Source organism: Podarcis melisellensis (genome assembly GCF_964234715.1).
Source record: "Podarcis melisellensis genome assembly, chromosome: 11".
Classification (NCBI taxonomy): Eukaryota; Metazoa; Chordata; class Lepidosauria; order Squamata; family Lacertidae; genus Podarcis; species Podarcis melisellensis.
In genome coordinates this window covers 41,372,162-41,388,833 of record NC_138543.1, presented here as the reverse complement: position 1 = coordinate 41,388,833, position 16,672 = coordinate 41,372,162, and the positions used below count along the sequence as shown (strand labels likewise).

At 43.4% G+C, this 16,672-nt stretch overlaps 1 protein-coding gene across 1 annotated transcript in view; it reads right to left on the bottom strand.

The window, feature by feature from the left end:
- Positions 1-489: 489 nt before the first annotated feature.
- Positions 490-16,672, bottom strand: part of LOC309379970 (chondroitin sulfate proteoglycan 4-like) — a 36,098-nt gene continuing 19,915 nt past the window's right edge. The window contains exons 8-10 of the mRNA XM_081929529.1: positions 12,096-12,265; positions 8,190-8,373; positions 490-6,941 (exon numbers count right to left, since the gene is read on the bottom strand). Coding sequence (XP_081785655.1) covers positions 4,897-6,941; positions 8,190-8,373; positions 12,096-12,265 — 2,399 coding nt within the window. The 3' untranslated portion in view covers positions 490-4,896. The remainder of the gene's footprint in view (positions 6,942-8,189; positions 8,374-12,095; positions 12,266-16,672) is intronic.

Sequence of the window (16,672 nt, the reverse complement as noted above, 5' to 3'; positions counted from 1 at the left end):
CTGGGTTAGCGGAGTCTGTAACCTGAAGCGTATGTAACCCGAGGTACCACTGTACAGCAATAAATAAGACAGCAGAACAGATGCAAGGGGTAACTGGAGCCTCAATAATATATACATGTGTCCTCGCCCCGGGATCAATGGAAGACATGGCTATAATATGAGCCACCTCCAGTAGCATGGGTGTAATGTACTGCACATAATATATGGCAAAACCTACCAAGATTTCAGTACAGTGGTACCTCGGGTTAAGTACTTAATTCGTTCCAGAGGTCCGTACTTAACCTGAAACTGTACTTAACCTGAAGCACCACTTTAGCTAATGGGGCCTCCTGCTGCCGCCGCGCCACCAGAGCACAATTTCTGTTCTCATCCTGAAGCAAAGTTCTTAACCCAAGGTACTATTTCTGGGTTAGCGGAGTCTGTAACCTGAAGCGTATGTAAACTGAGGTACCACTGTATGTGCTACAAATTACAAAAAGACAAAGGAACTTGACATTAGATTTTATTTGCAGCGGAATAAAACCATATTGCATTTCTACATTACAGTTTCAATTTTTCATAAATTATTTTGCAACAGACATTTTCCTTGTATAAAATATACTTTCTGTATAAAAGCCAATTTATCACAATTCAGCTTTGTGATTTTGGCAGGTATTTGGAAATCAAACGCTATTCTCAAATCCCAGTGTTACAAAAAACAGCAAGGAACAATTTATCTTGCAATTCATGGGAAGATGTCTACCTGGACTGTAGGATGGGGTGGGTTTCCTCCTTTGAGGGCAAAGAGAGAAGCTTGCCTTCACATAGCGAGGCCCAACCCCATATATCCTGTTACCCATTATCAAAGAAACTTTCACAACCCTTGCCTTCCCTGAAATCACAATGCCAATGCTGATAGAAACTAACAGGGAGTATGTGTTGGGGACAGATCTGGGGAAAGCAGGAATGCCAAGGATCCCAAGTCTTCCCCAAAAAAACAATTCAGGAAGGAAACTACGCCAGCAGCGAAGCTCGTATGGCGGAATTCAGTAAATCCAATCAAAATGTAAGAGGACAGGGGAGCTGAAGAGTGCTACTCTACTTTCACTTCCCCACTGCCAGTGCAAAACCAGCAAAGTACTGGATGTGGGAGGGGATTGATTAGTCTTAATTTCTCCCTCCTCCACTTTTATGGCTGCAGTATTACAAGGTTAAAAAAATGAAATCCAGCCAGAATGCAACATTTCCCCATTTCATTCATTTCATTTGTTTTCCTTTTTCTGCTTGCAATCAGTGGAGCCTAAAAGTGTTCGACTTTTGTGGCACTGTACCAACAGCACATAGCAGACTGGTAAGATTTCTCAGTGCAACAGCAGTTCCGGTGTATGGCAAGCTGTGTCTTGCAACAATGCAGGCTGCTTTTCTTTTAAAACAAGAAAACGATAGCAGCTCAGTGCCATGTGTGGGTCTAGACACGTACATCTTGGGATGAGAATAGTTACTTTTTGAAATGAGAAATGTCATTAACTAACCAGCTGACTGTCCCAAAGCTATTTTGTCTTTTTACATATTCTGATGTATTATTAAGTACTCTCTCTCTCTCTCTCTCTCACACACACACACGTATAGTCACCTCTCATTTCTGCACCTTTTGAAACCAGCACACATTTTGTCAATATCTAAAGCAGAGGGAAAGGTTGGCCCCTTTGGTAGCTAAATCGCACTGTTGCAAGCTTTAAGTCATGATTTCTAGAAGAAATACTCTCCTTAACATTTCAAATAAAGCTTACCCGAATTTTTTTTAAAAGCGTATTTTCCTTAGAAATTATAACTGAAAGCTTGCAGCAATGCAATTTCAACCAAACAAGAATAAAATAATGCACCGACTGTGTAGCAGTCTTCTGTGGTATTTAAGCATGAATGGCATCAGGCCCCCACAACTAGGGGTGGCGGAGAAATTTGATCCACTTTGCCTTTATAGCCAAACCTAATTCTCGCTTTCCAAAACAATAAGTGAACTAAAACTCAGCCATCCTTTGAAATTCACATTTCTCTAATTTTTTTCAGTGCAGTTCACCTGTCAAGTAATGATTAAGGGGGTGGATGCACTAGGTCGCATAGAAAAGCATGCATTTGTGAAAATAACAAACGAAAATGCATTATACTGAGGGAAATTGCTTTATAAAACTAAGCATATTGGGAGAAATTCGCACTAAAGGGCTGGCGAATTTTCATGAAGACTAAAAATAAAATTCACAAGAAAATTCACAAACTGATTAGGAAATGTGGGAAACTGAAGATCAGAAAAATGAGAACCTGAAATTTTCAGAGTGGCCCACAGCGCATAACCCAACAGCAGAACACAGACCAACAGGTATATCTTGTTGGCAACCTAGGACAAGAGAAACTGGACGTCAAGTCCCTGGCAGACCGTAGTATGTGACGGGTGGCTCACGCTTGACTCTACAGACTTGTGGCAAGTGTTGCTGTTTTTTTACAGTGTATTTCTGTTTCAACTTCATATAGTAGTCTGAAGAACACATTCTGTGATACAACAAAACAGCTTCATTTCTGCTGTTCTAATACAGAGTTCTTACTGAACCTGTTTCAAGCTAAATCAGTTCTTATTTTGTGCAACTCGAGACAGAATTTTGGCCCAGGCTTGGCAATATACAAGAGGATATATTGCTCTAGACTAAGGCATAAACATAAAGATAATGCTGCAGACTGGCCGACGGCCATGCAGATTTGCTATACGGATGAGAGGTGAAGCATGTATTTTTTAACTACGTTCAGCATTTGTAACGAAAAACACACAAAGCAGTGAAGGCTCACGACAGCACATGCCCTATGCCATCCATTTCATCTGCTCAAGAGAATTGTGGCTTCCTTGCTCACAGACCTAAACAAATACCTTTCAAAATCACCATGACACTGTTTTGTCTTCCAATTGTGCCTTCTGATTGTGCCAAGGTCAGAAGGATGTGGTAGAGATTAGCACCAGGCCCATTATTTTGGTGGGGGAGGAGAATATCCACATCTTTTTGAAAGGAAGTAGACTCAGTATACGAGAGAGGGTGCAAAACTGCTGATATCAAGTTTGATTTTTTAAAATTGTTGTTGCATAGAAGCATTTGCACACATTCCCCAGCTGATTGCAAAAGTAACAAAATGGACACTTTTCTGAAAATAGAGACTCTCGAGTCAAAAATGGCATATTTTACCCATGAAACCCTAAGTCTACAAATGTGCATAGAAGGATACAAAGTATTATGTGATTGATAAGATATTTATGGTTTGGCTGTCACACCAAACCATAGCTTGGCAATACTTGAAAAAGCCCTGTGTTTGCATACGCCCTTCTCCCCCGTGTGCTCCACTTGATCCGTAACTTCCTGGCCTGGGGCAAACCTTAACATCCAAACCAGCAAACTATGGCAGGTACAAACCCTGCAAGTCACGTTAGATATCAAGGCTCCATCTTTGTTCCAACATCTGTTGACAAGGCAAAAGCCTGGCCAATCTGGAAGTTTCACAGTGCTTATCAGAATGTTGCACCAATTCCCTGCTGTGATTTAGGGTAGCTCTAAGACCCCAAAATACACCCTCCTTGCAGTTCACCAGTTAAGCTAGCCTTTCTCAACCTGTGGGTCCCCAGATGTTGTTGAACTACAACTCCCATCACCCCTAGCTAGCAAGGCCAGAGCTCAGGGGTGATGGGAGTTGTAGTCCAACAAAATCTGGGGGCCCACAGGTTGAGAACTGCTGAGTTAAGCCCTAACCTCAGCCTCTAAACTACCTTTGCCTTTAGGACACTTCTGTCCCCAGCTATTTCTACAGGGATGTGGCCCTCTGCTTAAGTCTTGGCGGCTAGCAAGAGGGAAAGGGATTGAGAGAAGGGGGGCAGAAACCAAAAGAAAAGGTGGCAGAGAGAAAGGGAGAGGTTCACTCATTTCAGGTCTGACTCTGCCCACTTCTGGCTCAAGCCCAAACTACCCCTAGCATGTGATGGTTAACCCCTGAGAGAATGCAGTACTCAACAGAATAAAGGCTCCTCACCCTGATGCAAGAGCTTTTGCATGCACTAACTCTGGAAATACCAGCTGCTCCAAGCAGAATAGCACTGAGGCATGTTGGGAAGTAGGCACATCATCTTAGATATTCCCCCAATACTGCCAAGCCACCCAAAGTGGGATGAAGTGGCCCCTGTGCTTCTTTCTGGGGGTTTTTTGCTTGTGCACTGACCAACAAGATTGGACCTTAAGTATCTAGTTCAGGGGTGGGTTACCTTTTTTTAAAAAAGCTACCTTCCCTTCTGGGCTGCATGCCAGTGGTGGCTGGGAGCCAGGAATGGACGTGGGTGAAACAAGGCATGCTAATTTTACTTCTCTAGGGCTGGATGTAGACACATCAAAGAAGCAATTCGGTTAAACGCGTTGTAAACTTCATACAGAGAAATCCCGTTGGCGAAAGACGGGACTCCACAGTGCCATCTGGCGTCACAGTGTTGTTAACACATATAAAGCGCTTTATATCTACGAACGTAGCTGAGTCCTATGTTTGTTTCTACACATCCTCACACATCCCTCTCTGCCCTCCATCCAGACAACTTTTCAGAGTTCAAGGACCCATTCTAGCCAGGCAAACAGACTCAGGGAGGAGGGTGATTGGGAAGAGTCCCAGAAGCCAGGTAAAGTTGCCTGGATAGCCACATTCAGCCCCAGGGTCTGAGGTTCTCCAACCCCACTAAAAACCCCACTGAAAGCCCACTAATATATTCACTTGACCTGCCAGGGCTTCTAATGAGGCAACAACCAGGGAGTGCATATTTTAACCTAAAATAAATACACACCATCAAAAGCAACCGTGGTCAAAATGGCAGAAGCCCACATGTCCCTCAGTTGATGCAATGGCACACTAGACCCAATACTGGTTGCGCTTCAAAGTTGGGTTGGTTTTCCGACAGTGCTGGATCATTTCCGGGTCAAGTCTAGACCAGCTGCTTTGCAGAAGACTTTCTTTGGCTGGAGCTGAGGCAACTGGCACAGGATGAAGATGCTCCCGTCTGACCGCCGTGAACGGGAAGGTGGTTGTTTTGCCTGCACCTTCTAGCAGGGGTGTCATTGTGACCACGGGGACAGTCAAACGCCTTTCCTGGCAAAAGCCTGGGCTGCTGAGAGCTGCTGGCGGCTGGCCTGCAACGAGAGGCTTGGTCTTTTTGGGATTGTGACACATTAGGAAGACGCAAACGGCCACCGCACTCGCAATGAACAGAACTGCCACAGCAGCGAGCGGTACAATGATGAGCAGTCTGTTGCTGCTAAGAGGGGGCTGAACCCAGGTGCTTCTGGAGCTTGTTTTGATGGTGGTCTCGGTCCAGGCAGATCTGCCCCTTGCAACCTCCTCATTAAACCATGCCTCTTTATTGTTTTGATGCCCCTGGTGATTTTGGTTATGCCACGGAGTGCGGCTTGGTGCTTCAGTGTGCCTGTCACCCTCTGGGAAAATCACAGGTTCGTTTTTTGTAACGGTGTAAGTCTTTAAAATGTTTGCGCTAGTGGTTAAGAGAGGCACTTCCGGTGTAAACATCTGAATGAGCGAGGGATCATGCGGCACTATGGCATAGTGAAACTGGCCCACGGCAGGCTGAACTTTGTCTGCTCTGAGTACAAATGTGAAGGAATCATTTAATACATCAACCCCTGTCATATTGGCATCTGCCTCAAGGAATATAGCACCCTTGTCGATGTCGCTCTGTGTGAATGCAGCTTCACTTTTAGAATTGCTTAATGACCTCCTTAGCACTTTCCCATAAGCTGGAGGCACCATCACTTCAAACTTGGGGTTGCTGTTTGTCAAGTTTGCCAGCTGCGAAGCATCCAGGTCTCTGGCTTTTAGCTGGTAAGCCGCCCTATTTGGAATGTTCAAGCTAAGTGCCGTTCGCACAAGAGGCTGGATCGTGATGTTCATAGCTTGTCCTGTTAGATTACTGTCCAATGTGAGCACCGTGAATCCCAGCCTATCTCCAGTTGCAGTGAGGTCCGTCATACAATACACTAGTCTACTTGCATATAAATCGGCTTGGTAAAACTTGGTGACGCGCTCGTTGCCGATCAATAAATGCCCGTATCTGGGGGGTTCTGTTACTTCAAAACTGATCTCAGTGTTTCTCCCATTTGTGGTCGCCGAAAGATGTACGTTCGTAATAGCAGCACTGCTCTGCCCTTGTGAAAGCACCACCTCTGTTAGGTTGACCAAGGTGACGGACATGGGTGTCACCTCAAGGTTAAAAAGCTTGTAGAGTGGACGGTGTTTTCCATCTGTCACGCTAAAGTAGAAGACGCCAGAGGAAGAAGTTCCATCTTGCACAAACCAAACTCTGCCACCATCGACATCAGCTTGTGTAAAATCCTTGATGGATTCGTTGAGATGCGTCTGCAATGCTAGGTAGCCGTTTGGGGGATTGCTTATGATAGTGTATTTGATCTCTTCCGGGGTGTTATCCAAGTCTTCCACTTTTAGGTTTTCTGGTCCTAGAACTGCTGTATCTCCTTGTAAAACATTCAAATGTAGCTGCTTTGTCTTTAGCTCTGGAGTGTGGTCGTTCACGGGCACAACAGTGATATTAAATGTCTCTTCTAAAACACCAGAATCGGGTTTCACTGCAGACTTGCCTTTCTGGTTTAGCCACACAGCAAAAATAAATTGGTCCATGAGTGATTCAGAGTCATCATGTATATAGGTGATTCCAAATTTGTTAAGAATGTATTGGGAGAAATTGGGTTTCTCCCTAGTAATGTTTCTTTCTCCCACCACAATTTTGCCATGCTGGGGCAATGATATCACTTGATACCATACTTCATATGCAGAACGTTGTGTCTCGGGTAATTTAAAGAGCAAATTTGAACCATCTAGGTTAGTTTTGTCAATTAAAACCTTGCCTCCTTCGTGGACAACAGCACCTATTGTTTTTTCAAAGAAAGAAAAAGTAGTTTTAATTCACAGTAGCAAGAAATCATGATTTAGAAGGCTATGATAGATTATGATAGATTATAATATTTTAATTCTCTCTGGAGTTCTTTCTATCTGAGGCAGGATCTATAATTTCCAAAACAGGAACTAGACAAAAGACTAAAGACTAAAGACAAAAGACTAAAAAAGGAGATGTAGGGGGAGAACGAGTTTAGGAAATGTTGGGAAAGAAGTAGCCGTTTACTTAGTTTGCCATTGGAATGGAAGGAAAAAAATTATACTTTTAACAATTTGCGCAGAGGAGTTGCTCTAACTAGCCAAAATAAATAGGAGACCCAGTGCGGAGTAAGATAAGTGTTCAAATTTGTCAGCAAAACTTGAGCTCTAGTCCCTGCACATACATGAAATGACCTTGAGCTACTCATTCCTCTTACTTCACTGAGTAGTTGTGAAGATAAAAAGAATCTAAGACCATAGAAAGACTCCCACTAAATCAGGCCAAAGGCCCATCTTGTCTAGCCTCCAGTTCTCACAGTGCCCAACCACATACCTGTGGGAAGCCTGCATTGAGGACCTGGGTACATGAACACTCTCCCCACTAAAGTTTCCCAGCAACCAGATATATAGACATTGGCAGTAGAGCAAGTCATTGTTTCTCATCTTCCATGAGTTTGTCTAATCCTCATTTAAAGCCATCTAGGCAGGTGGCTAAATCTTATGCAAGCAAATTCCATAGTTTAACTAAAAAAAAAAAAAGGATCCTGGGTGGTTAAGTCTAGTCAAAGGCGACTATGGGGTTATGGTGCTCATCTCGCTTTCAGGCTGAGGGAACCGGCGTTTGTCCACAGACAGCTTTCTGGGTCATGTGGCCAGCATGAATAAAGTGCTACTGGCGCACGGAGGAGGACCGTGATGGAAGCCAGAGCACACGGAAACGCTATTAATCTTCCTGCCACAGTGGACAGAACAACGGAATCTCACCCCATTGCAGGGATTCAAACCACCAACCTTCTGATCGGCAAGCCCAAGAGGACCAGTGGTTTAGACCACAGTGCCACCCGCAGCCTATAGTTTAATTATGCACTGTGTGAAGAAGTACTTTACTCACTGTCAAACTTTCAGCTTCCTTAAATGGCCCGAGATTCTAGTTTTATGAGAGAGAAAGGGGTAACTTCACGTGAGCTGTCGTGAGTTCCTCAATCATACAAATGTGATTGAAAACAATATACTGGTTTTACCTGTATTTGCAAGTAGCTGAGTGGTCCGATCATGTCCTTTAATTTCGTAAGAAATATTAATGAGAAACACCTGAGGATCCAGAGCTGCTGGTGGGGAGGAGACTGTAAAGGTAAAATAATCCTGTGCATTCCAATAAACTGCCTCCTTATTTGCATGCTCATAGATGAGCATCCCTTCATCTACCTGTCCAGAGGAGAGAGGAAAAACAAATTACTGGAACATGCAGGTAAGACAGCAGAACTGGTCCAAAACAAGTTTCCAGCTAATTCTTTGGCCTACAGAAAAGAATTACTTCACATGTGGAATTGGGCCAAACCTCAGAGTTAAAACCTATAATCCTGTGAAAGTGCTGTGGGAACTCCATGACCGCAAAACCTTAATTCTATGTGTAATACAAAAGGTTCACCCTCAAGCCGGCTAACAAATCCACTGGTTCATGGCAACGAGTGCTCAGTGGGAGACCCTGGTGCTTTCACAAGTGAAAGGAAGAAGGCCTTCAAATCCAGAATCCCTTACCTAAGAATACTGTTAGGGAAGGTGAAAACCCATAAGGGAGTGCATTTTTAATTTTTACATTGTGGTTTTATTGGGTGTCTTCATGTTTGAATACTTCATATGGTACAATATACAATGGTACCTCAGGTTACATACGCTTCAGGTTAAATACGCCTCAGGTTACAGACTCTGCTAACCCAGAAATAGTGCTTCAGGTTAAGAACTTTGCTTCCGGATGAGAACAAAAATCATGCTCCGGCGGCGCGGCGGCAGCAGGAGGCCCCATTAGCTAAAGTGGTGCTTCAGGTTAAGAACAGTTTCAGGTTAAGAACGGACCTTCGGAACGAATTAAGTACTTAACCCGAGGTACCACTGTAAACTGCAACAGCAAGAAGAACAGGCAGGCACATTAGCACACAAGCGAGCTTCCTTCCTCTCAATGGCACCACTAGGGTCAGACTAGTGACAGTCCCTGAACAGCCTTTCCCCCCCCCCCAAAAAAAAAACATTTCACAGAGCAGGCAATAAAGACGTCTAAGTGATGCTGCAGACAGTCATGCCTGACATCTTTAATTCTGCAAAGCTGGTGCACTAACCATCTCTACCTAAAGCACTGAAAACAATATTAGAAAAAGTGATCTGTTTGTCAAAACACGCCGGGGGGGGTACACGCAGCCCCCGGAATGAGACAAACCTCTCCGGGCATCTTCCTTATGAAGCGCAGCTCGGGACGTCCATAAATCTTCAGTCCCAGCACGCTTCCAGCGACACATATCAGAAAACTATGTGCACGCTCACTCAGGGGAGTTTAGCAGAAACAAAGTAGAGCGTTGGTGTGTGCATTCTAAGTATTTATTAAGCGATATATACAGCACAAACCTAGACAGACAAACCTAGACAGCATCCTAAAAAGCAGAGACATCACCTTGCCAACAAAGGTCCGTATAATTAAAGCTATGGTTTTCCCAGTAGTGATGTATGGAAGTGAGAGATGGACCATAAAGAAGGCTGATTGCCTAAGAATTGATGCTTTTGAATTATGGTGCTGGAGGAGACTCTTGAGAGTCCCATGGACTGCAAGAAGATCAAACCGACCCATTCTTAAAGAAATCAGCCCTGAGTGCTCATTGGAAGGACAGATCCTGAAGCTGAGGCTCCAATACTTTGGCCACCTCATGAGAAGAGAAGACTCCCTGGAAAAGACCCTGATGTTGGGAAAGATGGAGGGCACAAGGAGAAGGGAACGACAGAGGATGAGATGGTTGGACCGTGTTCTTGAAGCTACCAACATGAGTTTGACCAAGCTGTGGGAGGCAGTGAAAGACAGGAGTGCCTGGTCCATGGGGTCACGAAGAGTCGGACACGACTAAACGACTAAACAACAACAACAACATATACAGCAAAAAGCAATCATGGTGTCTCTCCTCTTTCTTCTCCGAGAGAGAGAGAGAGAGAGAGAGAGAGAGAGAGAGAGAGAGAGAGAGAGAAAGTACGACAGTACAATAGAGTAGAAGAGATAAGACTAGCTTCCGTTCTCACACTTTCAAAGCCTAGAAAGGAAACACAGACATGTGATGTAACAATCACACATCCAGCTACGGAGGAGTGAAATGCTAACACTGTTCACTCCCCACATGGCAGGTAAGGAGTGGTGGAAGAATATGCCCCTTTTTCTGTTTTGGGGGAAAGAAGGAAAAGCCGACCCAGTCTCCCCCCTTCCTCTTACCATCCTGGTAGCAGGAAGATAACAAGCAGCTTATTTTTCCTTTATCCCCTCCCCACTGCAAAACGAAAGGAACAAAAATCTAGCCAGTGTGTTACCTTCCCGCTACTTGGAAAGCAGGGTGGAAGGAGCAACTTGGGCAGCATGAGGGGGCTGGGGGGGGGGTAAAGGAAGTGATGCTGGCGCCCCAAACCACCTCACAACCTGGCAGCACCATGGCTTCTGCAACATGACTATGGAAATGTGCTGCTTTCAGAAAAGTAAAGGAAGGATCGACAAGAAGACAAAACTGTCTTAATTAAAACTGAAGTCAATAATTAGAATTTAGAGTCAGTAATGTTGTGCTTTAGAATATTTTAAACACATCACATTTGTTGACATGGTTTGGCTGTATATATCTCAGCTTAATAAACTGAGACAGGCTCATGCCTTGTCCCTGTGTGCTGTCCTTGCATTGCCTCTTCCCTGCTTTATTCTAAATGGGACGTGACCTAACTAACCATAGTTTCTCATTATGTCCGAACCAGGAAACTATGGTCAAATCAGATGAGAAAGGTACGTCCCAGCCAGGCCATTACTGCGATTGTAGAATTGGAAGGGACCTCAAGGTTCATCTACTAGTCCAAACTCCTCCGATGTAAGAATCTTTTGCCCGATGTGGGGTTCGGATCCACACCCCTTTACAGCAATCTTAGGGCGACAACATTTAGCTGATTAATTCATTTAAATATTTTGATTAACTCTGATCTAAGGAACCTTCAGACAATCAGCAGAATTTTACTTGTTTTAAAACTAACACAAGCACTTACGAAAACTACAGGTGGCAAGTGCTGACTTAAAATACGCATTCCCTCCTGTGTAAGACGATAGTGTGGGGAAACCCTCTTTCTTCTAAGATAGTGCCTGTTGCATCATATTACCAAGAAACAAAGTCTGTTTTATTTCTTTAGAGCAACTTTTCTCATATGCACATTTTAGCACAGGAGAGAGTAACTTGCCCGAAGTCACTTGGGATGCAATCATACTTTTAAATTAGCAGGTAGTAAAGCCCTCTTAAAAAAAAAAAAGTTATTACTTCTGAATAAATTTGTTTGAAACTGTTCTGCTAATCAGTTTACAGCAGAGGCAATATTTGAACTAGAAACTTCCTGCAGTTCAGCCTCTTAGCAACTATACACTGCACTCCCTCAAATTTATAAGGTTTCCCCAGAACTAATGCAAACTTGGTTTCTATAACGTTGAGGATATATATATTGCCATAATCTTCCACTCCCTTTTCTTACATAGGTTTAGTAAATGTTGACCCTTCACATTAAACTTAGCACACCATATAACAGTGGTTCCCAAATGCCCCCAACCCCCAAACCATTCATAAATTGTTGTGGGTCTTGGTGGAACACTTAGTAATTATTCTGGCTGCTGTAGCAACTGTGTGATATTTAATTGTATTTGTACAGGCAAGCCACACAGACCATCTGAATTCCATGGCTCACACTTTGGGAACTGCTGCTGTATAATATTGTCCCTAACAAGCTTCTGCCCATATTGATCAATTGAAAAGGGTAGGATTTTTTCTGTGAAAATATTGTCTAATTCCCCTCGAATAAGTGTGTAAACATAACGGACAGCAGAGAAGTATTTGTAACAAAGCCATATTGCCGACACCCATAGTAAAACGGACTCTTACCATGGATTGCGTAAAACTTGTAATATCCTGTGTGCTATTACCAGAGACACTGATGAGTCTTCCAAGTTTCGGGGATTTTGCAACAGTAAATAGTATAGTTCTGTTTTCCGACTCAGCTACTTCATTGGTGACAGCTTTTAGATGGTGAGATGTAATGGGTTTCTTAGAACCTGAATAATTATAAGCAGTATATTAATATTGCACTGAGCACTTTTTAGCATATAAATTGCTTAACGTGCAATTGTAATTGGCTGGCTCAAGACATTTTGCCGCCCAAGGACAAGGCAGTGGTCCCTCCCAATTTAATGTACAAAAGCCAACTGAACTCCCAGTCTGAAGTAGTATGGTCTAGGAAGAACTGTTCAACTTCTAGGGTGGTAGTCAACTAAGTTTTACTCAGAGTAAACCCACTGCAATGAATGAACATGAATAATTAATTTCAGTGGGTGTCTTCTCAGTAAAACTTAACTGAATACCACCCATAATTTAACTGAATACCACCCATAATTTCTGCATGTTGAATCAGCTCTTTGTTACTGTTCAGAACAGGTTCTCTTCATTTGTAGAAGCTCACTGCAGCGAAGTTTAAGGGGAAATTGATCAGCAGGAGAACTACTAAGTAACTTGTTACAGATAGGTAGCCGTGTTGGTCTGCCATAGTCAAAACAAAACAAAACAAAAATTTTCCTTCCAGTAGCACCTTAAAGACCAACTAAGTTAGTTCTTGGTATGAGCTTTCGTGTGCATGCACACTTCTTCAGATATCTGAAGAAGTGTGCATGCACACGAAAGCTCATACCAAGAACTAACTTAGTTGGTCTTTAAGGTGCTACTGGAAGGAAAATTTTTGTTTTACTAAGTAACTTGTTTTATTTCTACCGAGAATTATAAAGCATTAAACCGAAATCTAGAAATGCAATATTGGGATGGAGAAATCAAGGTAATTAAAACAAAACTGATACATTGCTGCAGCAAAATATTGTCTGCAATCCACAATGATGTATTTCACCAATAATAACGTCCATGCTTATGCGGTTAACGTTTTTTGTTGCTACATCATGCACTCAACAGATGACTATTATATAATGGGTCAAAGAGGCCAAGCAGGAACTCAACCAAACTTACAGAAAGGACAGTAAGAATAAAGAAACCTTTTTTAAAAACTAGTTCAGTCTTTCACAAGTATAAGAAATGAACTGCAAATCATTTAATTGTCTTGAAATTGGCAGTATCACAGAATCATGTATTTTAGAATCATAAGTACAGTGGTACCTCGGGTTAAGTACTTAATTTGTTCAGGAGGTCCATACTTAACCTGAAACTGTTCTTAACCTGAAGCACCACTTTAGCTAATGGGGCCTCCTGCTGCCGCCGCGCCACCAGAGCACAATTGCTGTTCTCATCCTGAAGCAAAGTTCTTAACCTGAAGCACTATTTCTGGGTTAGCGGAGTCTGTAACCTGAAGTGTATGTAACCTGAAGCGTATGTAACCCAAGGTACCACTGTATATGATTTTAGTGTCTTGAAACAGGCAGTGCTTTGGGACGTTGTTCAGTTAACTTTGTTTTACTCAGCCATAATAGCCACTGGAAGACCTTGGACTGGTAACCTTCTCTCAACTTAACCAAGACCACCTCCTAGGGTTATCATGAAGATAAAAGGAAGGGATACTACATATGCCAGCCTCATCTACTTAGAAAAAGGACAGGATTTTTTTAAAAAAGGACCAGCCTAACCAACACGGTCCTTGGGTGTCAGGGAACTGACATCAGAGCGAGAGACGGAGGCAGGGCTCCAGAGCGATGCCGGAGAGGGGACCAGCAGGGGGGAAGGAATTCAGCGCAACACCAGTAGAGAAGGGAGGGAGATGGAGGAATTGGAGACTGGTCTCCAAGACCCTGCATCAGAGACTAGTGGAGAGAGCGCTGGCACACCCCTGCCGTCCCCTTACTTGCGCAGACGAGTTCCGCGCAGGGAAAGTAGGAGGAGACTTGGCGTCAAACAGCTCTTATGCTGGAAAAGGTTCAAGAAACGCCCACTGACAGATTCTGCAAGTGACTGACCGGCCACGGAGTGTGGGCTGTCAGCCAAGGCATGGTGAACCAGGCAATCGGACACAACTAGCAGGCAACTTACACACAAGTAACCCCTTACAACCATTACATTGGGTTATATTGTACTGCAGGGTACAATCTTGTTCCCTACATCTGAAGCCACTGGGTGTGGTCATTAGGAGTTCTGGAGCAAAGTGTCATCAGCATACTCATGACACACAACTTCTCCATAATATCCGAGTTAGGAGAGGCTGCGTGATCTAGAGACTGTTGCTTGAGTGAAATCATGGACTGGATGAGAGCTGATAATCTGAGCTTGAACTCTGGATGGAAACACTTTGGGTGGGGTGGCTCTTGTGTCCGAGAGATTGGCCCATTGCTTGTTCTGGATGGGACTGCACTTACTCCGAAAGAACAGGTTTGGAGTCTAGGGGTGCTCCTAGATCCATCTTTATCACTGGAGGCTCAGGTAGCCCCGGTGGCTAGCTGTGCCATAGACTCAATTATTGCAATGTACTTTACTATGTGGGACTACCACTGGGTCTGCTCTAGAGCCTCCAGCTGCTGCAAAATGATTTATGCTACCAGTCAGGTTCAAGGTTCTTGCATTAACCTACAAGGCCCTTTACAACTTGGGTCCAGGACATCTCAAGGACTGCCTGATCCCTGATATTCTTGCCCAATCACTGAGGTTTTCAGGAGGTCACTGTTACTGGTTCCCTGTGGCTAAGATCCACGGCTCATGTTCACGAGGAAGCGTGTGCCCAGTAATGTGGGCCCAATTTTATGGAACTGCTCTCATTTGGGATAGCGTTCAAAAATGTGGAGTTACCACCAAAAAGGCCCTATCTTTGACTGTTCTGGAGGTGGAAGCAACATGGATTGAAGACTGAATACCAATCTAATGCCAATAAGCAGATACAGCTCCATATATAACTTGCAGGATAGATATCCAGATGAATATATAAAGTAGACTTTAAAAGTGAACCTGAATTAAGATAGAAGCACAGCACATTTTTTTGTTTCAATATTTGAGAGATTTTCATTTGTTTAATGACAATTGAGCAAAAACGGGGGGAAGGAAGACTGCAAGAAAGCCTAAGACAGCTTTTGTCAACTTTTGGACTACAACAACCAAGAGCGGGCAGGCAGGAGGTGATGGAAGTTGTACTCCAAAACATATAGAAGGCGCCATCTTGGCAGAGCCTGGTCTAAGAAATGCAGGACAACTGAGAGGTGAATCCAAGTAGCCAAAGCTGTGTTTAATTTATATGAGCACTTTTCTAACTCAAAAAGTGCTCAAGAGAAAATCTTGGCAGTTATTGCAGCCCTAGCAGAGCAGAGCTCAGTGTATGGAGAGATCCATTACTTTTCTCACATGGGGAAAGTGGAATAGTGGAACAGCTCCTTCAAAACTGCACCAGGAATAGTTTGCTTATAATTATCTTTGGCTTACCATAAAAACCCCTATAAAAGCTAATGCCTGGAGCTATCTCCGAAGACCAAAAGCAACTGCGGGGACAGGGGTTTAGATTTTAAAAGCCTTACCCATGCAGCTTAATGCGATCACTTTTATTCAGACTGAAACCCAAGTCTCATGCTTTGCTTCTTTTGTTAAATCAGCTCATTATGAGCAGCTCTGCATTTTATTTTCATGGTTGGTAGTTTTTACTGTTCAACACCCAGAGAACATTAAGTTATTGTGAATTGTGCAAATGTTGTAAATAAAATAAATATATAAATAAAAATATGCTGAACCAAAGTAAAACCCAAATGTTGTAAGCATACTGAATTAGGCAAATTAAGTAAATTTGTGTGTGTGAGAGAGAGAATTTCATATATTCCTCTGCTTCCAAGATTTAGGATTCATAATGGGAAACATACAGAATGTCTCATGTTAGCAGCATCCACCCATAGGGTCTGACAATATATAGTCTTTGAGAGAGTTCATACGTGACTTGAGTGAATGTGCATATGACTATTACCAGATATTAATTATTGTTGACCTAAAGTCAACTACAACTTGAACTACAACTCCCATTGAACTACAACTCCCATTATATCTGACCATTGCCTAAGCTGGCTGGGGTTGGTGAGAGTTGGGAGTCCAATTTCTGGAGGACACTAGGTTGGGAAAGGCAGGAATGGGAAACATGTGATACTCCAAAGGTTCTTGGGTTCCAGCTCCCAGCAGCTCCAGTCGACATGGTCAATGGTGAGGGATTATGGGAGTTGTAGTCCATCAACATCTGGAGGACCACAGGCCCTCAACCCCCAGCTTAGGGGCGGGCTACAGCTCAGTGAAGCACATGCTTTGCATATAAAGGGCCCCAGGTCCAATCCCTGACATTTCCAGGTGCAGCTGGTAAACACTCCTTTCTGAAACTCTTGTGAGCTACTGCCAATCAGAGCAAGCAATACTGAACAGGTTGGACCAATGGGCTGGTTTGATGCAAAGCAGCTTCCTGTTTTATAACATGGTGTGGGAGCTCCATGTTTGCAACACCCAAAACCCTTTTTCCT